The 24,866-nt window shown below is 37.0% G+C and overlaps 5 protein-coding genes and 1 pseudogene across 9 annotated transcripts; 2 read left to right on the forward strand and 4 right to left on the reverse strand.

Annotated features, from left to right (window-relative positions):
* Positions 1-41: 41 nt before the first annotated feature.
* On the reverse strand, positions 42-1,316 carry LOC104721957 (putative 3-hydroxyisobutyrate dehydrogenase-like 1, mitochondrial). The gene has a single exon (XM_010440034.3). The coding sequence runs from the start codon at positions 1,181-1,183 to the stop codon at positions 167-169; it is 1,017 nt and encodes a 338-aa protein (XP_010438336.1). The 5' UTR covers positions 1,184-1,316; the 3' UTR covers positions 42-166.
* Positions 1,317-1,494: 178 nt separating this feature from the next.
* LOC147933666 (S-protein homolog 21-like) lies at positions 1,495-2,521 on the reverse strand. The gene is made up of 2 exons (XM_087471309.1): positions 2,252-2,521; positions 1,495-1,920 (listed from the first exon to the last, which is right to left on the reverse strand). The coding sequence occupies exons 1-2, from the start codon at positions 2,504-2,506 to the stop codon at positions 1,693-1,695; spliced, it is 483 nt and encodes a 160-aa protein (XP_087327435.1). The 5' UTR covers positions 2,507-2,521; the 3' UTR covers positions 1,495-1,692.
* Positions 2,522-6,225: 3,704 nt separating this feature from the next.
* LOC104721961 (uncharacterized) lies at positions 6,226-7,165 on the reverse strand. The gene has a single exon (XM_019232235.2). The coding sequence runs from the start codon at positions 7,155-7,157 to the stop codon at positions 6,465-6,467; it is 693 nt and encodes a 230-aa protein (XP_019087780.2). The 5' UTR covers positions 7,158-7,165; the 3' UTR covers positions 6,226-6,464.
* Positions 7,166-9,756: 2,591 nt separating this feature from the next.
* Positions 9,757-14,310, reverse strand: LOC147933667 (uncharacterized; annotated as a pseudogene).
* Positions 14,311-15,172: 862 nt separating this feature from the next.
* Positions 15,173-15,306, forward strand: LOC109127233 (uncharacterized; the record flags this gene model as incomplete). Its single annotated transcript, XM_019231770.1, is given in 2 exon segments — positions 15,173-15,218; positions 15,221-15,306. Coding segments are annotated over 2 exon segments (132 nt in total), but the record flags the coding sequence as incomplete, so codon positions are not given.
* A 2,208-nt stretch (positions 15,307-17,514) lies between these two features.
* On the forward strand, positions 17,515-24,658 carry LOC104721962 (uncharacterized). Of its 5 annotated transcripts, none has more exons than XR_015572939.1 (12): positions 17,515-18,268; positions 18,682-21,000; positions 21,092-21,415; positions 21,499-22,197; positions 22,285-22,421; positions 22,585-22,823; positions 22,933-23,136; positions 23,217-23,309; positions 23,496-23,597; positions 23,765-24,061; positions 24,152-24,202; positions 24,297-24,658. XR_015572939.1 is itself a non-coding variant. In XM_087476089.1 (12 exons), the coding sequence occupies exons 4-12, from the start codon at positions 21,879-21,881 to the stop codon at positions 24,501-24,503; spliced, it is 1,656 nt and encodes a 551-aa protein (XP_087332215.1). In that variant the 5' UTR covers positions 17,537-18,268; positions 18,682-21,000; positions 21,092-21,415; positions 21,499-21,878; the 3' UTR covers positions 24,504-24,658. The 5 variants fall into 5 exon arrangements, 4 of the variants coding, with proteins under 4 accessions (XP_087332214.1, XP_087332216.1, XP_087332215.1 ...); XM_087476089.1 differs by having other exon boundaries at positions 17,537-18,268; positions 21,499-22,204; XM_087476090.1 differs by lacking the exons at positions 18,682-21,000; positions 21,092-21,415 and having other exon boundaries at positions 17,533-18,268; positions 21,999-22,204.
* Positions 24,659-24,866: the final 208 nt, after the last annotated feature.

Here is a 24,866-nt window from a genome sequence, read left to right on the forward strand (position 1 = left end):
TCATTAAGCACATAACACAAGTATATGAATCTTCAACCAAGTTCCAATGAAACTTCATGTGTATTATTTCTTTTCTCCAGATCAACATTAGATCATGTTCTAGTAACATATGAGAGTAACAGAAAATGCAACAGACACATATCAGAAAATGCAACAAAACCAAAAATCAAGAGACAATTGGTTGAACAGAGACATTGTTGAGACGCTCAAGAGCCAAGATAAGAGCCTGAGTACCAAGGTCACCTTCACCATGTGCCTTAAGAGACAAGTAAAGCTGTTGAGCAAGAGCTAATCCAGGCAAAGCCAATCCCATCCTCTGACACTCATTCAAACAAATCCCTAAATCTTTCACAAAGTGATTCACATAAAACCCTGGTTCAAAATCCCTATTCAGAATCCTATCTCCATACAAATCTATAGACTTCGAACCAGCAGCACCAGTAGAGATCGCTTGGAGAAACTTCTTAACATCAAGTCCAGCTTTATGAGCATAGATCAACCCTTCAACAAGCCCTAACATAGTCGAAGCAATTGTAATCTGATTAGCCAATTTCGCAAACTGACCTTTCCCACTTGTTCCCATGAAGTTGACTCTACCCATTAACGAAAACAACGGATCTAAACGTTTCACGGTGGTCTCATCACCTCCGGCGAATATAGATAGCTTAGCATTCTTAGCTCCTAAATCTCCACCTGAGACAGGAGCGTCTATTGAGAAACAGTTCTTAAAGGAAGCAGCTTTAGCTATCTCCTCGGCTAAAGAAGGCTCTGAAGTAGTCATGTCGACGAGGACGCCTCCTTGACTGAGACCGGATAAAGCACCGGACTTTGGATCGAGGAGGACGTGACGGACATCGGAAGGGTAACCAACGATGGTGAAAACGACGTCGGATTGAGCAGCGACTGAGTTTGGTGAGTCTGCTAGTTTAGCACCCATGTCGATGAGTGTCTGAGCTTTGGAGATGGTTCGGTTGAAGACTGTGACGGTGTACCCTGCTTTGATCAAGTGTCCGCACATTGATCTGCCCATGACTCCGGTTCCGATCCATCCGATTTTGGTGTTTGATGGGGTGATTGGATCGGAGGAGATTGCTGAGGAAGCCATTGAGCGACGGAGGAAGAAGGAGGAGACGACGGAGGGGGAAAGAGATCGACGGAGGAGTGGTGGCAGTGGCAGTGGCATTGTTTCTGTGGTGGTCAATGGATTTTAGTAGTTATCGAACGTTGTGGTAACAGACCGTAATTTCGAGTATCTTCTGAGGTCTTTTTCGTCTTTGTTTTAAACGACGTCGTTTGTGGTACTCTCGAAATTGATTTGGTTCGGTTAAGCTTGGTTTATATCAATGGCATTTAACAAGGCATGCTGCATGCATGAGCTAAATATAATGGTAAACGTTTTCCCTAAACCTCTTGTTTATTTCTTTATATCTTGTATGCTGTATTAATTAAAAAACTCATTATAAACAAAAACATTAAATCATATAATATCAGAAATTAACCAAATTAAAGTTAAAGCTCATAATCAAATTAAAGTTAAAGCTCATAATCAAAAACTTTATTATCAACGCAAGGAGACCCTTCTCCTTGTTTTCCACCAAAAAAAAAAAAAAACTTTATTATCATTCTCACAACAATACCAAGATTGCACATAATTCATGTAAATAGTTTTCAGAATTTTATTAGCTGTATGAATCAAAATTTGATTGCATTGACTTGACTTGTAAGTGCATTGACTGGAGCAATTTCTCTTTGTTTTGTTGGAGTATCCCATCCCTTCCATAAATACATCCCCGTTATAAAAAGTATGGGGCGGACATATATTCCTTGTTCTTTTGCAATCCACACATTCACACTAGGGTATATTTCACCTTGAGGCGTATATAAAGCGTTGAAAAACACATGATGTTTATAGTTTGGTCCCTGAAACAAAAAAAAATAATTATTTAATTTTATTGTACAGTCAACAATGTATTGGGTGAATAATTGAATTAATATTAATCAACCAAAATTTTCAATCAATTGAGCATATTCAATATAAAACAAAATGCATTAAAGCAAACCAACAAAAATTGTCTAAAGATTCAGTCAACCTTTTAAGATCAAGAAAAGTTCTAATATTACATATGAAAATATTTATTTTTGGAATGAACTAAAAAATCAAAAGCAGGGATTTATTCTATAAAATCTTTACATGTTTCAATACAAAAAACATATTCCTAATTAAAATATGTAATGGATAATTTAATTTTACCTGCCATAAGTTACACTGATACAAAACAATTGGATAAAGTTTAACTTTAAATCGAAAACTCTCGCCTATGTTAAGATAGGTTGTTGGGAAAACAACATTGTTACCGAGACACTGCACTTTTAGTTTCTTGTGAAACTCAAGCTGATTTACAATTTGGAGATCAAATGTTCTCCCGTAGCTAGAAGGAAACAAGTGTGAATTTATAGAATCAAAAGAAAAGAGGACAAAAAGATAAAAACACATATATTTTCCCATTCTTAAATTTTTATAATAAGCTTCTCTTAGATGATTAAGGATATATATACACATACACATGATCATGGTAACACATATTTTCAGTAATATATTTAAAAAGATATGGTAATTAGTAATTACTAATTTTGCCAAAATTTGAGCAAAATCTAAGTGTTCATATGGTAACATTTGACTGATTTTAATAGTAAAATAAATAACTTATTTTTTTTTTTGGTCAAACTAATAATTTTCATTGAAATTAAGTTTCAAACTCACTCAGAAGAGGAGGAATTACAACCCAAATAGAAGGGAAATACAAGGAAACAAGGCAAGAGGTGCTTACAAAAACTCCAAAAGAAAAGAAACCAGAGATAAATGCAAGATACAGTTTTACAAAGGAAGATACGTGAGATCGAAACATAACAATCCCAACGACTCCATGAGAGACTGTATCCAGTGCAACCCAAAGGGTTACAAGCTCCACAACTAAGGCAGAGGAAGCTAACAACGAGAGGAAGATCCTTGCAAAACCGGTGAAGCTTGATCATCCAAACCGCTCACAAGAGGGACATTCGGGAAGAGAAAGAGGCTGTTGGTGCCAAGATGAGGAAGGCATAGCTCTAAGCGGAGACTGATCTTCCCAAATTACATCGACATAAACAAAGATGTCGATGCTAAAGGTCGGGACAAAGCCCTTAGTAACAGAACAAATCTAATAGAGACCTCAATACAAGGTAAAACGGAGTCACCATTGAGGTGATCCAAGAGAGTCAAATTGCAGTCCAAGAACAAACCAAACTCAATGACTACTTTCCAACAAGGGTCACAGGGCTCACCATCCCATTCAACACAACTAGTTAAGTCTTTCTCTATCTCAGATTTAGAAAGCCAACTAAGTTTAGTAAATGGAAGGCATAAGAGCAAGAAGTCAGAAGCAAACCTTGATGAGACGAGCATCAAGGTTTGCTTCGGAACTGACAACATGAACTGCACACGGCAGTAAGCCATCGTAAGGCAACGCCAAGAGAGGCACTGGCCGTTGACACAAAGGATGGGAGATGAGGATACGACACAAGCACTACCAAAGATTTCAGAACAACAATCTGAGGAAGTAGCGGTGAAGAGAGGAGAAGCGGCGATGACGAGAGGAAGAGCGACGGTGTGGAGAGTCACCGGAGCAAACAGGGGAAAGGTTTAGACGAAAAGGAGGCTAGCGACGACGTCTGAGAGAGAGATTTGTCGGAGAGCAAGCAAACGTGAGAAGGAGGGTCTGGTGGGTCCGGTGGTTCTAGTGGGGTTGGCGGAGACGGAGGCTCCGGTGGCGGGGCTGCAGGAGGCCTCAGACTGAGGAAAGGAACCAAACACATCGGAAGAGTAAGAGAGGAGGTCGAAACCAACAAAGGGGAGAAGGTCATCTCAGGGAAAAGCTCGCCGGAATAGAAACGTCACCGGAAGAAGGAGTCCTGAGAGATCTCGCCTAGTAACCAACCACTATTCAGGACTAAGGGTCGCCGGAAGAGCAACGCCGGTGGGAAGAGCTCATTTCGTCAAAGGCTTGCGGCTCCTTGGGAGATGTGCCTGGGAGAGAATTTTTAGGGCGAACTCCTTCTTTTTCATGTATATTTTGTATTAATATATGTGTTGGGCCATAATAAATAACTTGTCTAAAATAAGAATATGTGTCTTATGTTTTTTTTTCTACAAAATTGTGAGATCAAAGTGAAGATAATTGATTTCCAATAAATTGAAAAAGAATTTAATATATTAAAAGAGAAGTGGAAAGAACTTATCTTAATTTTCTGAAAATCAAATTCTCCTAATTACCCTTAATAAAATTTGCCCCTAAAATTAAAACCTAGAATTATTATTTTTTTGTCATTAATGAAAAATATTATTTTCTCCCATATTTGATATTTCACATCCACAAACACATACCCAAAATACTTAACCAAACACCAGAAACAACCTTGTTTTTAGCCCACAAATATTGTCAATGTTAGCAGGAGCAAAATCAAAAGAAGAAATTAAGAAAATTAAGAGTTTAGCACCCATGTTGAGGAGAGCTTGAGCTTTGGAGATGGTTCGGTTGAAGACTGTGACGGTGTATCCTGCTTTGATCAAGTGTTCGCACATGACTCCGGTTCTGATCCATCCGATTTTGGTGTTTGATGGGGTGATTGGATCGGAGGGGATTGCTGAGGAAGCCATTGAGCGACGGAGGAAGAAGGAGGAGACGAGGGATGGAGCAGCTACTGAGTGTGGTGAGTCTGCGAGTGGTGGCAGTGGCATTGTTTCTGTGGTGGCAACAGACCATAATTTCGGACTCTTCTGAGGAGTGAGGACGTTTTCGTCAAATTCTTCTGTTATAAATGACGTCCTTTTATAGTGATTTGGTTCGTTTAAACTTGGTTTATTAGGCTAAAGCGTGCAATTATATTGCCGAAGACAATTAGACAATCAATGGCATTTAACAAGCCATGCATGAGCTAATAATAATAGTAAACGTTTTAACTTTTAACCTTTATGTTTTGTTAAAAACTTAAAATTAAAAAGTTGTATGTTCAACAGAAATTGAAAAAAAAAAAAGAGAAAAGAAGATATCGATTGGGTTTGGGATTTGATCCAGTATCTGGTTTTGGAATGGGGTATATGGATCAGGATCACTGTTGTTGTTCTCTCTGTATATATCATCTTGAGATATTTGTGGGTTTTCGGAAATTGTCCTAAAGCACAACCTCAACATTGTAAGAATATTTCTGTGTATATCATATTAGTCATATGATCTATATGCGTTCAGCAACTTTTCTATAGTACAATGCTTATTGTTGTAAATTTATATGTATTATCCAATTTAAAGCAGTGGAACAATCCCAAGAATCAGCTCACTCAGAAGTGGCCGTTGGTGATTCGGTGGAGGAGCTTACAAGGAGAAGTATAGAAATAGTCGAACCTCCGTCATTGGCTGCGAGGACTCATGTGGTTGCGAAGGTAAAGTCCGTTGTTGCGAAGGTGAAGCCAAAAAAGTTTTGGTGTTTCTGTTAACAACGACCATGACTTGACTTGTCGAATGATTTAACGAAAGAATACATATACGTCTTGGTCGTACGTTACGGGAATAAACTATTCATATATGTTCCGATCGATCAATTATCTATTTTGGTTGTGTTTTTGAATATGGAACGATGATAATTGTTTTCTATTGTCTAAATCTTCGTGTCGTGCGTACTTTTTATGTAAACTCCAAAGATATTGGGACGGCAACATTTGATACTGATTGTGATTAATCAAGACGCTCTTATTATTTTAGGAGGAGGATATCGTTGAAAGTGACTTGGTTAGGAATACGTACATATTAACCTCATAGGGTCATAATCCATATTTATGATTCGCCAAAATAATTTAAGACTGCATTCCAAATAACAACGTCTTGAGTAAATTCTTGAGAAAGACGTTGTTGCCGCCTGCAAATTTTGCACATATATATATATATATATATATATATATATATATGACCGGAATTAAATTGCACGAAACGGTTATGGTTCGTCGGTGAACAACCTTGAGGGCGACATTGTATCTTACTATTATTTTCTCTACTTTTTGTTTCTCTTAACTTGTAAAAATTTGAGTGTTTGCTGATCCGCTAACATACCAAGTTAACAATTTATTAATCTTATTTATATAATTATATTTTGGGAAATTTCCCAAGTTAATTGTGATGTTACCTATGGATTAGCAAATTCACCTATATAAATTCTTCTCATTATGATAGGAAAATATATACATAGCAGCCATGTTTACATCAACGTGTTTTAAAGTATTCAACATTCAAATGAAAATATATCTAAGAAAAACTTGTAAAATCACCGACACCGTCCCAACCCCAATATTTATACATGTATTCTCAAATTTTGGCATATGTTTTCTTTTGCAATTCAACCCCCACAAAGTGCGTTGGCCTCTAAACGCTCGGCTCGGATCATCTAACCCATCCGTCGTGGTACGGAGACTCCAACGTGTTAGCCATCTTCTTTTGCAGCTTAAGGTTCTTATAAAACTTCTTTATAAACTCTTCGGCGGCTTTATCCACCACATGATCGTGATCACCGCCGTCTTCCAACGGGAACGGCGAATCCGTCACCCTAAGCTGTCTCACCGCCGGAGACATCATCAACGGTGACTCTCTTAGCGCTGCCGCCGCTCCCGTCTTCGTATCATTATCTCCCAACAGCTCAAAAACCTTCTTGACCGCTGCCTCCACTGCATCGTCTTCGTTGTCATAACCGCCGTGGACGCGGCGTTTGCGTTTGCACATAAAGGCTAAAGGGTCGTAGTCACGGACGCGTGTGGAGGAGTTTACGTCAGCACCGCCGGTGGAGCTAGATCGGCGGCGGAGGTTAGTGATGGCTTTGTTGCCTCTCTTAAGCATTAGGTTTAAGTCAAGCATGAGCTTGCTTTTGACTGTACCGGTTTTTAAAACGCAGAAGACGATGCGGACGATTTTCCAAAGCCTTTTGGCTGCGACTTGAGCGTTCTGTTCCATTTCCATGTATAAGCCTCTTTTCGGTGCAGAAACTTCCATTTTTACTATATTTTTTTTGGAGAGAATATGTTTTTTTTTTGTTCTTCTTCTTTTGCTTGTCGTCTCACTCTTGTAAGATTGGATTGTCATTGGAGGGAGTGAGTAGAGGGTATTTAAAGGATAAGGAAAATAATACATATGTAAAAGGATATTTTAAATAAATAAAAAATTTCTAAAGAGAACTAACCTAAAACCACAACTTTAGGGGAAAAGATATTTCTTTCTTATTAAGAGGTTGGAGTAGTCGCCAACAAAGAAGACTTCTTTGTACGTATGGCAAAAAAAGAAGAAGAGAAGAAGAAGTCCTCTTTGTATGATTTAATTGCTTTATTTCTTCCTTTTTTTCCATTTTTTATATTAGAACTAAGCTATCCACAAATCGTAACACATATATACATATCTAACCGTTAGATGATGGAAACGAAATTTAGAACAAAAGGAGCTTTAACTCTAGAGTAAGCAACCGTATTGTAGCTATGGTGGTTAGGATGTTTCAAAAGTGGCTGATAGATAATAATGATAATTAATAATCATAGAGTAAGAATTAAGTAAACCAAATTTCATTCGTGAGCTTGCCTCATGAGTACCGAATTTGGCAGGCTGATTTACGAGATTGCGAGCCGGTTAGTGAGTTTAATGTGCTTACAACAAAATCATATTATTTAACAACTTTTTTGGTTCAAAATTAAAGAAAAATATCGTTTGCTCAAATTTTTTGTTTCCTTACCACTAAAATAGACTAATGTTAACATTTTTTTTTTGAACAAAGACTAATGTTAACAAATACAAATATTTAGTCAATAAATAGAAACCCACGTATAGTTCAAGAACTAGAAATATTACGCGTTCGTACGAGTTAGATTTTTGAATTATGTATTGCAGTTCTAGACATGCAAGTCGATATCATATGTCGAAATGGAAATTTGTTCAGCTTTGTTACCACTAATAAAAGTTATAACATGGCCGGAACCAACGAATATAGATTCGTTATAGATTTGCACTTGCTTATATTATTTATATATGTATTTGCATGCTGTGTTTGAACTTAGGATTTGCACTTGCTTATATATATATGATATAGGATTTGCACTTGCTTATATATATAGGATTTGCACTTGCTAATATAGATTAGCACTTGCTTATATATATATGATATAAAATGCTAAACATGTCACCTGAAGTTAACAAACAGAAAAAAAAAGTTAATGTTTTTCTTCATATATACGTTTATCATTTTGAAATTATTAATGTATAGATATATAATTTTTTTTGGTAACAGAAAAGCAAACATTTTGAAATATATATATTAACTATTAAGAAAAACTAAAAGATAACCTGATTTCACTAAGATACTCTAAAGATATTGCGATTATAACATCACGTCCAAATCAAATCAAATACAACATTAACTATGATTAGATTGTCCCTAAGTGTGTATATGTTCTTCAAAGCTTTCTATAAACTAATTGGATATATTAGTTGAGTCATGTCTTAAAAGTTGATAGCAAATTTAGACCGTTGCCGTAGCCACTAAGGCGATCCAACAAATTAAAGGAAATGTCATCTTCGTACGTGGCGATTAACATTTACTTTGTTGTCGTTTAGAAAATTTTATACGTGTTACTTCACAAATGGACCCCCTCAGAAATGAATAATTTTAAATAATATCTTATACCTTCAAATGGAATCTACACTAATAACCACAAGCTCTAACCAAAAGGCCTTTTAGTCTATTTTCAAAGTTTTTGATAAATCTACTAACGTTTTTTCTTCTTCCTTAATAAATCTACTAACGTTTGTTGGTCCATATCTTTTTTCATATAGAAGTTTGGGTCAGCTTTGCGAATGAATATAACTTCTACCGCAGAGTTCAAACTTCAAACTCATCACCTAGTGCATCTTCACATGGTAGAAAACAATCCTTCAAAAAAAAAAAGAAATCAACAATTGAACAACACCTAAAACCATTTATGAACCAAGACTGTCGAAACCGAACTGAAGAGATATTTTTACTCTTCGTTCGGAGAGAGCAACACCTAAAAATTATGGTGCAAATAAAATTGAATAAGGCCGTCAAAGATTTGTACCACTTTTCATTTGTCCCCTTTTAGATTATGATATATCTAATGTCCTTGATTGATTAGTCAAGATAAAAATGGTACAACCTTAGCCATAAGTTCTATAACAGTTAAAAAAATTCGATCACACACGATATAATGAATAGTCTCATGACATGCTATATTCCATTTGTAAAAAGTCACCATGAAATGTCATCTAATCATATTCAATACGAAATACCTAGGTGTTCGACCAATAATTTAGGCGTTTTGCTTTCTATCTTACTGTGAAACTTTTTTCTAGATCCGGCCATGAATTTTGCTTTAGGTAATAGTACTACGTACTGCCATAGTAGCCAGTAGCCACAAAACTGAATCGAAAACGACATCCCGTGTCCGTCGGGAGGGACGAATATTACGTGGAAGGGTAATGCAGTTTTTAACTATAAACTAATTATTGGCGAAAACGACGCTCCAATTCCATTTCATTCACAAAACCATTTTTCTAACCATATACACAATCTATTTTTTTTGAATTTAATGTTAAATTATATTCAAAAACAAAAATATTTTGGTACAACTAGGCAGCAGTTTATTTAAAAACTTAAAACAGAGTTCAAAAGACAGTCAAATCAATATCTAGTGCTAAGCCATGAGAGTAAACCATTTGCATATCGTTGATCCCCCAGGAGGCCAATAGCCAAAAGTTGTGTTCTCATCTGTTTGTCGATATGGTGAATGAGGTATGATGCAGGTTTCGGTGTTTTCCCATGCTTCCGACCGTTGCGTTCTTGCCAAATCGTGTAGACCGTTAACTGCAGAACAAAGCAAGCAAGATAACCAGATGTCTGATCCCTCCAGTTGCTACAAGCGGAGACAATTGTCGAGTTCCAGCTGGTGGAGAAACGCGACTTGTAGACATTCTTTGCCACGTTTGTCCATGTCTCCAAGCAAAACGTACATGAGAAGAATAAATGATCACGAGATTCAAGGGAATTATTGAACACAATCGCCACTATGAGCTGTGGACCATTGTGCAGTGCGATCCCCAATGGAAAGCCTGTTAAAGACAGCCAACCAAGTGCAGAATGAGTGTTTTGGCGTGGCGTGAGTGAACCAACCAGAACGATACCATGGAACCCCGTCAGAAGCGGATCGAATCTGATGCCATGTTTCCTTTGTTGAAAAACTTGGGTGAAATTTATCATTTTTACCTTTCCAAAGAACAACATCAGTACGAGAGTTGGAGAGATCCCACTGCATTGAGAGTTCTTTTTCAATTTGAGTAAGTTGTTGCAGGCGGTATCTCCATCGGTGCCGTCTACCCCACGCATCATCGACAGTCATGTGTGTACTTATCCCCATGTCAATGCTTCCTCTCTTCCCTACCACATCAACCAACCGACCAAGACTCGACCAGTTATCAAACCAGAAGGAAGTGCGGAGCCCATTATTTACTTCGTTTCGACATAAAGGTGCTGCAACTGGCCTGAACTTCAGTAGTTTCCTCCACATCCAAGAACCAGCGGATGTAGCTTTCACACACCAAAAGTTTTCCTGTTTGAGAAGATATGTGTCCACCCATTTGACCCACAGAGACTCCCCTGAAGAAACGATACGCTAGATCAACTTTAAGCAACAAACAACATTCATCTCCTTTAATGACCGTAATCCCAGTCCACCTTCTTTTGTAGGTGTGCAGATAGTTCCCCATGCGACCTTAGCTTTGTGAGGGTTTAAATCTGGGCCTGACCAAAGAAAAGCAGAACATAATTGATCTATCTCAGTTATACAATGTCGAGGGAGCCTAAATGCTGAGAGCCAAAAGTTACATAAACTCCAAAGCACCGAGTGAATCAGATTTAGACGGCCTGCAAACGAGAGAAAACGGGCTGTCCAGGAGCCAGTTTTCTTCTTTAAATGTTCAAGTAGTGGTCAGTAGTCGGATGAAGTGAGACGTTTGGTAACCAAAGGCAAGCCTAAGTACCGAACCGGTAACTGACCTACCGCAAAACCGAAACTTCTTTGAATCTCTTGACAATCTAACTCCGAAAGACCACCTAAGTAGATTGTGGATTTCTCCATGCTTATTTTCAGGCCAGATCGCTTAGCAAAACAGTCAAACACTTCTACAATTCCCTGTATAAATCGCACATTACCATCAGAGAGGACCATAAGGTCATCCGCAAAACTTAAATGAGTGACACCAAGCTGCTGACATTGTGGATGGTAACCAAACTGTGTTCCCGCTGCTCTATCCAACATCTTGGAGAGAACATCCATAACAATAACAAACAAGTAGGGAGAGAGAGAGCATCCCTATCGTAACCCTCGAGCATTTTGGAAATAACCCGCTAGTTCCCCATTGACTTGAACAGAGAATGAAGCACAAATTCAGATGGGAGATTCAAAGCAGAGAGCACATTCTTAAGAAAAGGGCATTGAACCGAATCAAATGCCTTCGAGATATAGATTTTGATGGCACACCTACTGGATATTGTATCTTTGTGGTAGTCCTTGACTAATTCAGTGGCAAGGAGAACATTCTCGATCAGGAGGCGTTCCTTAACAGAAGCCGACTGATTATAAGCAATACACTTAGGGAGGAGTACCTTGAGGCGGTTTGCTAATATTTTAGAGATCACTTTGTAAATCACGTTACAACATGATATTGGCCTATAGTCTTTCATTTCCTTTGCCTCCATCTTCTTAGGATTTAGAGCAAGGATAGTAGCATTTGCACCTTTAGGTAAAAAACCTTTGACAAAAAAGGATTGGACTGCAATTACAAACTCCTCACCAATTATATCCCAAGCTGCTTTATAAATTCTGCAGTAAATCCATCCGGACCCGGTGACTTATCCGATGGCATAGAAAACAGAACCATTTTGATCTCATCCACTAAGACCGGTCTAGTAAGATTGTTTTGCTCCTCCACTGAACATCTAAACGGCATGAGATCCTGCAGTTCCTCCACCGTAGCTCCTTCAAACTCTGGCGGAATGAACTGAAGAAAATCTCTAAAATGGCGTTCTGCTTCCTTCTAAATCTCTTCTATATCAGAAACGACACTACCATCAGGTGTCTGAATCTCCCGAATCATATTTTGTGCCACTCTCGTCTGAACTGCACGATGGAAAGACTTGTTATTATGGTCACCCACTTTTAAACCAGCAAGGAAACACCAACGGTCATATGCCACTTTTTCTGCGAGCAGTGCATCTGCAGAAGGATTTGATAATATTGATTCCTGTTTCGTAGAAAGTGTAATATATGCCTCTTTTTTTCTACACACCAAGTGGTTTATCTTGTCACGAGCCAGACATCGAAGTTTCGACTTAAGGGCCTTGAGTTTTTTAGTAAACCGAAACAGAGAGGATGTAGACATGTGAATAGCTTCAGTGCCACCCCAAAAATCATCCACCACAGGTTTAAACTCACTCACCTCAGCCATTGCATTAACGAACTTAAACGGCTTACGACTTCGTCTAGATGCAACTTGTGGAATAATGTTTATCCTGCAGCGAGAATGATATGAACATCCACCAGCATCAAAAACATTATAGGCCATCGGATATGAAGCGATCCAATCCTCATTCATCAGAACACGATCCAAATTTTTGGAGATGAGATCATTCTCCCTTTTGTTACACCAAGTAAATATTGGACCATGAGAGGCCAAATCGGCGAGAGAGAAATAGTTCACCACCAACTGAAAATCCCTCATGCCCTCTGTAACACCTGGACTATCATCACCATGAGAATGTTCCTCAACAGCCAAAGTTTCATTAAAATCTCCAAAGATAAGCCAAGGCTTATCTCTCATCATCGGAGAGTCCTTGTGGTTACGTAAATCCTCCCACAAGACCTTCCTTTCTTCCATCAAATTAGAGCCATAGACAAAAGAACAAAAGAACTCCTCTGCCCCTTCTAATTTGATCAGACACGTGATAAGTTGGCTACTCTTGAACACGGGAGTAAGCCTAACATTATGACGCCACACCACCCACAAACGCCCTCGAGTACTATGCTCATAGTTCGTTAGTAGTGACCAATCTCTAAACAACTTCACACCCAACCACTGAGCCTTACGCTCCTTCACTCTAGTTTCGATAAGACAGCCAAACTGAAAATTTTGATCATCAACCCATTTCTTGATAATGGAATGTTTAGAAGTTCTATTTAAACCGCGAACATTCCAAAAGAACCCAGACATTAAGATCGCTTCGAAGAGGTCCTTTTACTCTGATCCCTAGATGTGACACTAGGTTGTTGAGTAGAAGGATTTGAAAGCACTTTGTGTGCTGTTTTGGAGCCACGAGGCAGCGATGGACGTAACGGTGGAATGAGAGACGTCCCCAAAAGTTTCTCTTGTTGCGAGTGCATATCACCCACAACCTCATCCGAAGTAGAGACCGCGTCACCCTGAGTAGAATCAGTGTCAGTCTCCGAGGCATCCTCTGGAACTTCCCCTTTTTCACTAAGTGTAGAGAAGGCATTGGACAGAATAGAAATGCTCTCATTTGTCACTCTGCTACCTGGTTTTTCCCAGGATTCCTAACTGATTTTGGAGTTTGCCAGTCCGCCTCTTTAGCAGGCTCTCGCATTTGCTCCTCGTTAGCATTGTTAGATTCCAGGATGTGCACTTTAGTAGGAGTCGTCTGCTTATCCCCGTTATCAGAAGAGACACCAGCTTGGGGCGTTGGTGATGTCATATGTTCTGATTCATGAGCAATAGCAGAGGTAGAGGGATCAAGCTCTTGCAGAGGTTTCGCTAAACAAGTATCCTTTAAATGGCCCCACTTGCCACAGCCAACACACTTCGGAGGTAGCCAAAGGTAAGCATATTTGATAACAACATCAAGTTCCCCCCCTTCCTCTCCCATAAAAACAAAATCTTTAGGTAGAGGTTTTGTTAAATCTGCCTCCACCAGAATCTGAGCAACCTCAAAGCTAGTACAAGTATCAGATTTCGGGTGCAACCGAAACGGTTTACCAACAACACTTGCCAGGAACTGCAGACCTTTATTAGTAAACAGAGAAGGAGGCACATCAGATAATGTGACTCATAAAGGGATCGACTTCAGAGCAAGCTGAGTTTCCTCCTCAAACGGAGACCATTTTGAAACCACCATTGGAGTATCCATTATATTCCACATGCCCCTGTTTAAGACCCTTCTACGCATACTCTCACTTCTGATTCGAAACTTTACAGTCGTGTCATTCACCTCATACACATCAATCAGAGTTAAAGTATCATCCAGTCGCCAAATTTTGTTAACAATCATGTGTATCTTACCCACATGTGGAGCCTTTGTGCTCAAAAACTTACCAATGATAAAATCCTCCCAAAGAGGTTTCGCTTCACATAAAACCTCCTTCGGGACAATCACTCTCTGTTGCCCATCAACCTCCACGACGTGAAACTTTTGCTGAAAAAACGTGTTTACGAGTAACGTTTGCGTAAGACCGCTTAGCCTGTGGGATTACCTCCACATCACGCTGCTTAGACTCTGTGCTCTGGTCTGAATTGATCTCAACAAGTGCTTTCTGCGAAACCGATGCACCAACCTCAATAGCGGCCCCCTCTACCATTGTACCATTATCCCCCAACACCAGATCTACTCCTCCGAGAACCGGAAAAGCCGCCGGCGACATCAATCTTGGGTAGAAAATTAGAAACTCTAAATCGTTTTTTTGGTCGCCCTCCACGTCAGCTTTTTTTTGCATAGAAAGTCAAAACCGCGTATATAACATATATACATAATCTATACCGCGTATATACCACATACATAATCTAACTTGCTATATAAATAAATTTCTAACTTGCTATTTTTTTATCTGATCACATCCATAAGGCTAAATAATTTTCTGACTTCCTATATTTTTTCTATAATCCTTGTTTTGAAAACTAGTCTTTGCTAGTTTTCTTTTTATCAAAAAGAGAAAACCACTCTTTGATTTTTATTAATTTGTTTTAATTTGTACGTTTTAATCCTTTAATTATTATATTATTAATCATTACTATTTTTTTTTTAATAATGTTTCATTTTCGGAATTTTCATAAAGGAGCTTTCGAAATGGGCCATGAACATTAGAGCTTAGACGTGAAGGCATCTAAGCCAATTATAGCCACCTGTGCGTGTCCATTAACTAAGCTATTAATATGGAGAATTCCTTAAGCTATTTATGTATATATCATGATGATTTGTGGTACTATATGATACTATATATATTTTTTTCTTAACTGAAAGTATTGTAGTCTTTAAATTAAACGTTGAGTTCTTTCTTTGCTTTTGTTCTCTTTTATTGTTGGTCTGCTTTTATTGGGTGGAAAGATTCTGTATTTTCTGTGAAGTAATGGTGTTTTAATTTTGTCATCGTTCTACATAATAATGTTATCTATTTGATCAATATAATAATTTGTTGTTGGATCGGGTGTTATGGATAAATCCCATTATCCACTATATTATGTTCCTCAATTATATGATCCACTGCAAAAGAGAAAGTATATATCAATCATATAAACTATAGTATATGTGTTTTTTTTTTGTTTGGTATTGAATGTTTTGGTTTTTCAATTCGACTTTTCTTTATAATTTGTTCAGTTCCACATAAACTGGTTTCAAATATAAGTCAAGTTAAGGCATGAACCACGACACTAATTGCAGTCGAAAGTGCAACAGCTGCTGCAACGTTAATACGTTATCTTAAGAAAATAAGCGCGTGAAGCGATTATTGGAGACCAAGATAACGATTTTTGTTGGGGTTTCGCTATGGGCCGACTTTGTTGTATTGGTTTTTTTTTTTTTAACTTTTCAATTAAATGTTAACTTTGTTATTCAAAGTCAAAAACAGTTTTTTAAATGAACGCACGTTTACGAGAAAATGCTACACCAATTTAACATGAAAATAAAGACAACATCGGTAATTACATTCCATGCCAGTTTGACCATTAGTTTGCGATGTTACACTTGTGAATTGTGATATAAATAATACAACCCCTTAACAGTTTACTTCACCATAACTAAAGTCCAAAGCTTTAGTTTCCAAACCAAAAATCAAGCCATGGACGCGAAGAACTCCAAACCTGATGCAGCCAAGAATTTCGGTACGAGCGGCGGAAGCGGTGGTTCCGGTAGCGTTTTCGTTGTGGGTAAAACGATGGTTGCACCTGGATCTTGTGGAGATCAACACATATCGAGGGATGTTTTTGAGAGCAACCCTAAGAAGTTCTTTAATGATCTTCACACCAAAGAGAAGATCACCAAAGAGAAGATCTTCACACCAAAGAGAAGTGAATCTTTATTTAAGTGACGAATTATATGGTCAAAGTGATAACATTTTGTTTCTTATTTCCTTCTTGTTATAAGTGAGAACATCCTCCGATCCAGTTCACCCATGAAGTGAAGTACAATAATTATCAATAAATATGATTCACAAATTCTGAGCTTTTTTTTTTAGTGATTTTTTTTCTATTCAGGTTATTATAATTACGTTCTTTTACATAAATTAAGAACTACACATGAAAAAGGCGAATGAAAAAATCCTCATAACTTAAATTGATATTTTCACCATATTTTCTGGCATTTTTTTTTTTTTTTGGACAAACATATGTTTCATTCATTCAAATCAAATCAAGGTACAAGGTGGAGATCCAAAGATCCCAAAGTTTAAAGAGTTATAAGAGTAGGTATTCCCCAATACCATAAACAAAAAAATAAAAGACTTCGAAGTGAACACCATGAGAGCTATAGAGCAAATGCAGTGAAGCAGATAGAAACATGGGAGATCATGGATACTCGAAAGATCATCATCGAGTGAAATGATGACAGAATTGTCAAGGTCAAAAAGGGGCGTAGACGCACTACAAGAAACGAGGCTTATAGCATCACTAATATTACGTCAACAAATTAAACGACTTCATTTTGAATCACTTAATAAATAGTGATGCTAAATATGTGGTTTAGTGACGTTTAAAATAATTGAGGTAAGTAGCGGCTGATTTGACGTCAGTTACATAAAATTGACGTAATCATTTACTATTTAGGGTCAGTTAAATAAAATTGACGTTAATCCATATTAGTTTACGTCACTTAGAAACAAATCAACACAAATATATAAATTTGCATCAGTTAAATAATTGATATATCTGGTAAACTTTTTAATATCAATAGAAAAACGATGTAAACATAGTTTCAATTTTTAAAACTGATACATAATTTGATGCCACTTAATCTGAATTCGTGTCCTTTATAATCGTCGACATATACAATTAATTAACGAAAATTGGTTATTCATAGACATGTAATCTATTTAATTATTCATAAGAAATTTCATCACAAATAGAGATATACTATGATGACGAAAGTCTTATATAAAGTTTAATTGTGTCAATTGGTAGAGATACTCATATCCAATGTGATAGACTGGGTTCGATACCTAAATCCAATTTCATCATATATTTTATTTTCCAATTTGTTTTCTCTAATGAGGGACAAAACTGTCATCTCCTCGTCACCACCTTCATTAACCTGTCTGCAACTCGTCTTCTCCTAAAAAACCTTGCCGCTTCCATTTTTTTTTTTTTTTTTGTAAAAAGCCGCTTCCAATTTTAAGCATTTTATATCAATAATTATTCGCTCTATGTATTTTTTGCTAGTTTTGGATAAATTTCAGAGCTGTAGTGTCACGAACAGCTGCCCAGATGAATTGCATGTGTTGGTAATGTATTTTCGAGCGCATAATCCCCACAGATGCGGCCACGTTTGGAATATGGATTCATCACATTTTTCTGTTTAACTTATATCAATTCCTTAAATATATTTTAGCTCTAAAAATTAATTTTATTTTATTCATTTACATTGGTTATTTTCAATTGTGTGCGGTTATTTAGCTTCGTTTGATATATTTTTTAAACAAACATATATATAAATGACGATCTTTTGATAAACATTAATCTTTTCCCCGATCTTTTTATATTCCCGCTATGAATTTTTTTTTGGGTCTTCTGAAGCGGGAGTATACCACGATCGAAGGATTTATTAGTTGGTCATGATTTGTTCACAATATTATTTTCACTAAGGTTTCTACAGCTTTCTGGGAGAAGGAGAGAAAAAAATCTGAAAGCCAACTGCAAACAAGGTAACTACTATACACTTGTGTTTTTAATTTACTAATTCTTTTGTGGTTGAAAAAGTAGAGAATTTTAGAATGGTTTGGAGAATTAAATTGTTGTATATGTGGCTTTGAAATCCGATTTCATGGTTGTGTGGCTTTGAAATCTGAGAATTTATTTGTGAATTGTTGATTAGTTAAGGATTCATGCCGCAAGTACTATCAAAATTGCAGATTAAGGTTATATCACAAAAATTATTTCATTGTTTGAATGTCGTTTATCCTGATAGAAGTTAATCCTCAATTCTTGATTTTTTAATTTTTTTTCTCCACTGGCGTTTTCTGTCGTGGAGAATACTAAATCTAGTTTAGCTTCTCGTGATCTTGTTTTGCAATAGAAATTAAGTTTCTTGTTAAAAAGAATACATGATTCTTTTTAGGTTTGTCATGGACAAATCATGGATAAGAAAACATCGTTTGTCTCAAGATTATATATTAGGAGTGAAGAATTTTTTGGATTTTGCCTTTGGTAAATCAAAGGCAGAAATGATGAAATGTCCGTGTAATCGCTGCTCTCTAGCTAAATCCAAGTCGAAGCAAGACATTGAAGGAGATTTGATGTGTTATGGTTTTATAAGTTCTTATACTAACTGGGTATTACATGGAGAGGAGATTGAGAACAGAGGGACTACCACAGAAATGCCTTCTCCAGTAAACAATCCTCCAGTAAACAATGCTCCAGTTGAGTTTACTTCTACTTCGAATCTATTGGATGACATCTTCCCAGATGTCAATATGAATGCATGTGATGGATCTGGTTCGTCTGACCAAGCAACGAACATAGATGGACCAGAATCTTCAAGGGAACACTTTGAAAGGGGAGAAGGTTTTGAAGAGTTGATGGCTGATTTTAATCAAGAGCTATATGAAGGATGTAATAACTTCACTAAGTTATCATTTCTGCTAAAGCTGTATCATATCAAAGTCATGTGTGGAATCAGCGACAAAGGGATATCTATGATTCTTGATTTGCTTAAGGAAGCATTTGCACATGCAAAATTACCAGATTCATTCAATGATATGAAAAGAGTTATTCGCAAGTTAGGTTTGACATCCACGTCCATTCATGCTTGCCCAAATAACTGCATGTTGTACTGGGAAGAGAATGCAGAAAGACAAACTTGCGTAGTTTGTGAAACATCTAGATGGAAGAAAAATAATTCTGCAAGTAATGAGCAAGCTGGATCAGAAAAGAAAAGGAAACAACTACCTGCAAAGGTTTTGCGTTATTTCCCTTTGAAACCACGTCTACAGCGCTTGTTTATGTCGTCAAAAACTGCTACTGACATGAGATGGCATGCAACTGATAGTAACAATGATGGTAAGCTTAGACATCCCAGAGATGGAGAGGCTTGGAAAGCATTTGATCTACAATATCCTGAATTTGCATGTGACCCAAGAAATGTTCGACTTGGCTTGGCTTCTGATGGTTTTAATCCATTTGGTACAATGAGTACAAGTTATAGCATTTGGCCAGTGATCTTATTTCCGTATAACTTTCCCCCGTGGATATGTATGAATCAAACATCAATGATCCTGTCTATGATTATTCCTGGAAAGCAAATGCCTGGCAATGATATTGATGTCTATTTGCAGCCACTTGTCAAAGAGTTGAAAGAATTGTGGTTTGATGGGATCAAGACTCTAGACGCTTCCTCAAATCAGATGTTTGACATGCGAGCAGCCATTATGTGGACAGTTAGTGACTTTCCTGGACTTGGAAATTTGTCTGGTTGGAACACATATACAGCATTAGCATGTCCAAGTTGTAACTATGATGCCAACGGTCGACGGTTACGCCATGGGAAAAAGCATTGTTTTATGGGTCATCGTCGTTTTCTTCCTTTAGATCATAGTTATCGGCACAATATGGCTGATTTTGATGGAACAATAGATACCCGATCTCCACCAATTACACCATCAGGTTCTATAGTACTGCATCAACTTGAAAACGTGAATGTTACTTTTGGCAAGAGAGTTAGTCAAGTTGGGAGAAAGAGAGATCGAAGTGACATCCAAAGACGTGATGGTCAACAATGGAAGAAACGGAGTATACTTTTTGACTTGCCTTATTGGAAATATGTTATGATACGACACAATTTGGATGTCATGCACATAGAGAAGAATGTGTTGGACAATTTAGTCAACACAGTTTTGGATGATAAAAGCAAGTCAAAAGATAATCTTAGTGCTAGAAAAGATCTTCGGGAGCTTGGTATACGTCCTGATTTGTGGCCTGATGATAATGAGAAGTATCAGGCAGCGTGTTTTACTCTGAGTAATCATGAAAAAGACATTTTTCTAAATGTTTTGAAAAATGTGAAATTTCCTGATGGTTATGCTTCCAATATTTCAACGTGTGTTGATCTTAATAACAAAAAGTTATCTGGCTTAAAAAGTCACGACTGTCATGTGATAATGAGAGATTTGCTGCCAATTGCTATTCAGAACTTACTGCCACAAGAAGTGACTTCGGCCATTGTTGGGATATGTCACTTTTTCCGTGATATATCTGCAAAAGTCCTCGATAAGGATGGTCTTGATAAATTACAAGAGCGTATTGTGCTGACTCTATGTCAAATGGAAATGTTATTCCCTCCATCATTTTTTACAGTGATGGTACATTTAATAGTACATCTCACTGAGAAGGCTAAGAAAGGTGGACCTGTCCCATTTCGTTGGATGTATCCGATTGAGAGGTGAATTTTCTTTCAGCTGGATATAAGTTAGATATACAAATATGTTTGGCCATTCAGTCATCTGACTAGGACTTGATTCACTCATCTGCAGGTTACTTGGACATTTCAAATCATATGTTCGTAATCGTGCTAAACCAGAGGGTTCCATATGTGAGCAATATTTAGCTGATGAGTGTTTGACATTTTGCTCAATGTATCTTGATGATATTGAGACAAGATTTAATCAGAGAAACCGGGTTGATGATCATCCTACAGTTAACAACAGTATTAGACCAAACTCTGAACTTGGAGTTATTTTTCCAAATTCCGGTAGATTTGTTGGAGCAGGCCATGTTCATACTCTTACTTATGTGGAGAGATTGCAAGCCCATCGACACATATTGGTCAATTGTCGACTTCTTGATCACTTACGAGAGTAAGTTTGTATCATTCAATGACAATGTGGATATATCGTCTTTATCTTCTCTGTTGTAGAAGCTAATATAGTTGTGTATATAGGAAATTCAGAACTGATCTAGCAAGAAAGCAATCTCGTCGGAATAGGAGAAGCCGTGCTCTTGATATTGACAGAGAAATACACATAAATTTTGCAAAATGGGTCAAAGAGAGAGTTGAGAAGAATGACATTGATGATATCACAGAAGATTTACGGTGCTTAGCTCTAGGTCCATCTGATAAGGTTGTGAAGTATACAGCCTACAATGTCAATGGCTTTAAATTTCGCACAATATCAAGAGAAGATAGTCTTAAAACACAAAATAGCGGTGTTTATGTGGCTGCTGAAACAATGAGTTATGCAAGCTCTCGTGATTGTAACCCTAGAGCAGGAGATGTAGCTTACTACGGAAAATTAGTTGAAGTTATAGAGCTGAACTATTATGAGACTTTTAGAGTTGTATTATTCAAATGCAAATGGGTTGATACTCGCAATGAACGAGGATATAAAGCAGATCCCTACGGTCATCAGATGGTTAATTTTTCACGCTTGTTACACACAGGGGATGATCATGATGATGAGCCATATATATTGGCTTCACAAGCAAGACTGGTATATTACGTTGAAGACTCACACGAGAAAGAATGGGAGTTTGTTGTTACTGTTCAGCCTAGAGATTTATATGACATGGGAGATCCAGATAATTCAGCCTCCACCGCATCTCTGGAGACTGATTGAAGCATCATATAAATATGACTCTTGTATATTGTATTGATGTTTTCCTCTCAATCTCATTATGAACCTTTTCTTTCCATCAGTTACTTACATGTTTCTTTATTTTTTTCCAGGATGAGTGATTCAGTGCAGTTCACCGAATCAGAGACACAAGCACCAGAAGATTTGCAGTACTTGGAGCAGGTTTACAGTTCTCCTCCGCGACTTGCTCAGGAATGCAAAAGTTACAAATGGAAAATTCAATTGATAGGTAATTCTTTATATAGTACTTTGTTATTCATAAGTTTTGTGAAAAATGACTCTCTAGTTTTGACGTGCTTAGATTCTTTATATATTACTAAGGAATTTTACTAAATTACTACGTATATCAAATGTGAATATATTTAATGTATGGGCTCTACTTGTTAAAATAGATCATGATAACAACATAGAAGACCAAATGCTGACAACCAAAGATGTTTGGAAGTTACAAGATCGTAAAGTGATTGTTCACTTCGATGAAGATAGCGGTCAACCTGATGAAGATTCTGGAGGCTTACTTGGATCATGGTTAGGTCAGCTGAGTACTGATGTGAACTTGTTACCCATTAACTACAGTGATTGGAGATTGTTCAGTTCTCACAAAAAAGCAAAGGCATGGGAAGTAATCCAGGTAAACACTTTCATTTTGTAAATTTCTTTTCGTTTAATAAGGGTTAAGGATTATTGTGTGTCATACATTTCAAGTATAGCTAACCAAGAACTTCTCGTAATTTTTGTAGAACAAATTTTGGTTTGATGATCCTGAGACAAGAAAGGATTATGTGATTGGTGTACTAGGAAGCAGGTGTAAAGATTTAAAATTGCGTCTTTGGAGAGATTATAAACAAAATGATCAAGCTCAAACATTGGAGAATCGTCCTACTGATATACCTGAAGACCAATGGCATGACTTTGTTACCACGAGGTTCACTGATAAGTGGAGGGTATAGTTTTTATACTGATTATTAATATATTTAAATGCTATTTTAGCTTAAAATAACATCTTGTCAACATTTGATTCAAGAGAGTACGAGATCGAAACATCAAAAGCCGAAGCAACCATACCATGCCTCATTCATGTGGGAGAAAGAGTTTTGCTAGAAAAAGACGTGAAATTGTGAGTAACCAATCATTAATGTCAGTTGTTTGGTATATGTTTCTTGAGTTCTCTTCTACTTTTAATTACTTGTTATGTAAGTGTTAGTTAGTTGTTTTTATCGTCTTGTCACCCTTTATTGTATCGTATGTGTAAACAGGAGGAACTAACATTGTTTGATGATTTTACATGTGCTTTTGAATAAAGAAAAATGTGACTGGAAAAACACCATGCCGAGCAGAATTCTTCATCGAGACTTGCAAGAAATCTGATGGAAATTTCGTAACTAAGGAGGCTAAAAGGCATGCGGTTAGTTTCCTGCTTTTTAATAATATTCTTTGTTAGTGTTTTGGGTAACGTAGATGGTTAGCAAGCTTTATAGTTATCGATATTATAAACATGTGAGATTGTATTTTCTATGGATTTACTTGTGGTTTGACTGTACATGTTCTTGATATATTAATTGCAATTGCTAGGATGAGCTAAGAATTTTGATGACCCAAAATCCATCAACGCAAGTCACAAGCAATATGCCAGCTAGTTTGGATGATGAATATTCTCGAGTGTTTGGTCCAGAGCGTTCTGGTAGAGTACGTTGTGTTGGTCGTGGACCTACTCCCTCAAAGTTTTTCAAGCGCTCTACGGCAGCAAGAACTGAGGCTGAGAATGCTGAAGTTGTTCAGATGAGAACAAAGATGGCATCATTAGAGAATAATGTTAAAAATCTGACAGGAATCTTACAACAGCTGTTGAGTACAACTACTAGCGATCAGGTATATGTTATGATATTCTTTTCCTTACAGATTATGTGGCATCAATAATTTGTAGTTGTTTTAACTCTAATATTTGTATTAATATTTTAGGCACCTACATGGGCAACTTATGCGAATATAATAAGCTCTTCATCTTCTCAGGTAAATATAACTTTCTAAGTTTTAAATTTGTGGAGAACTCATGTTTATAAATGAGCAATACATTGGGTTTTTGGTGATATATGTTTCTTTTTAGGAAAGAGGAAATGAATTCAATGAAAACCAGAATGGCAATGGTTTGAACGTCAATGGTATGAATGAAATTGGCATGAACGTCAATGGTCTGAACATCAATGGCTCTGAACGTCAATCGTCTGAATGGCAACAGTGGAATACTAATGGCCGAAACGTCAATGGTCGGAACAACAATGGATTTTCAGGCAATGGGCATGGAGTTAGTTGACATATCTTTGTTATAAACATATCTTCATCTTTTTCTACTTTTATTAGTTTAAACTTCTCTTAGGATTTCTGTTTTATAAATTTAGACGATGTGTTGTAGTGGATTATTTGTCTTGGAATTTGCACTAATATAATGATTTGCAATTAAGATACTAATATGTATATTATGCATATTTTAATTCTGTATATAATTTAATTTAAAAAAACTTTTAATATCATTTACAAATGATGTAAATCATTTATGGTCGATTAAAAAAATGACCCAAAACCAATACATCAGTGTCGTTTACATGTGATACAAAAATTAATATCAGTTCATGATAAATGAAACTATTATTCCAATCACTAATAAAAACTGACAGTA

This window comes from Camelina sativa, chromosome 11, assembly GCF_030686135.1.
Source record: "Camelina sativa cultivar CO46 ecotype springtype chromosome 11, ASM3068613v1".
Lineage (NCBI taxonomy): Eukaryota > Viridiplantae > Streptophyta > Magnoliopsida > Brassicales > Brassicaceae > Camelina > Camelina sativa.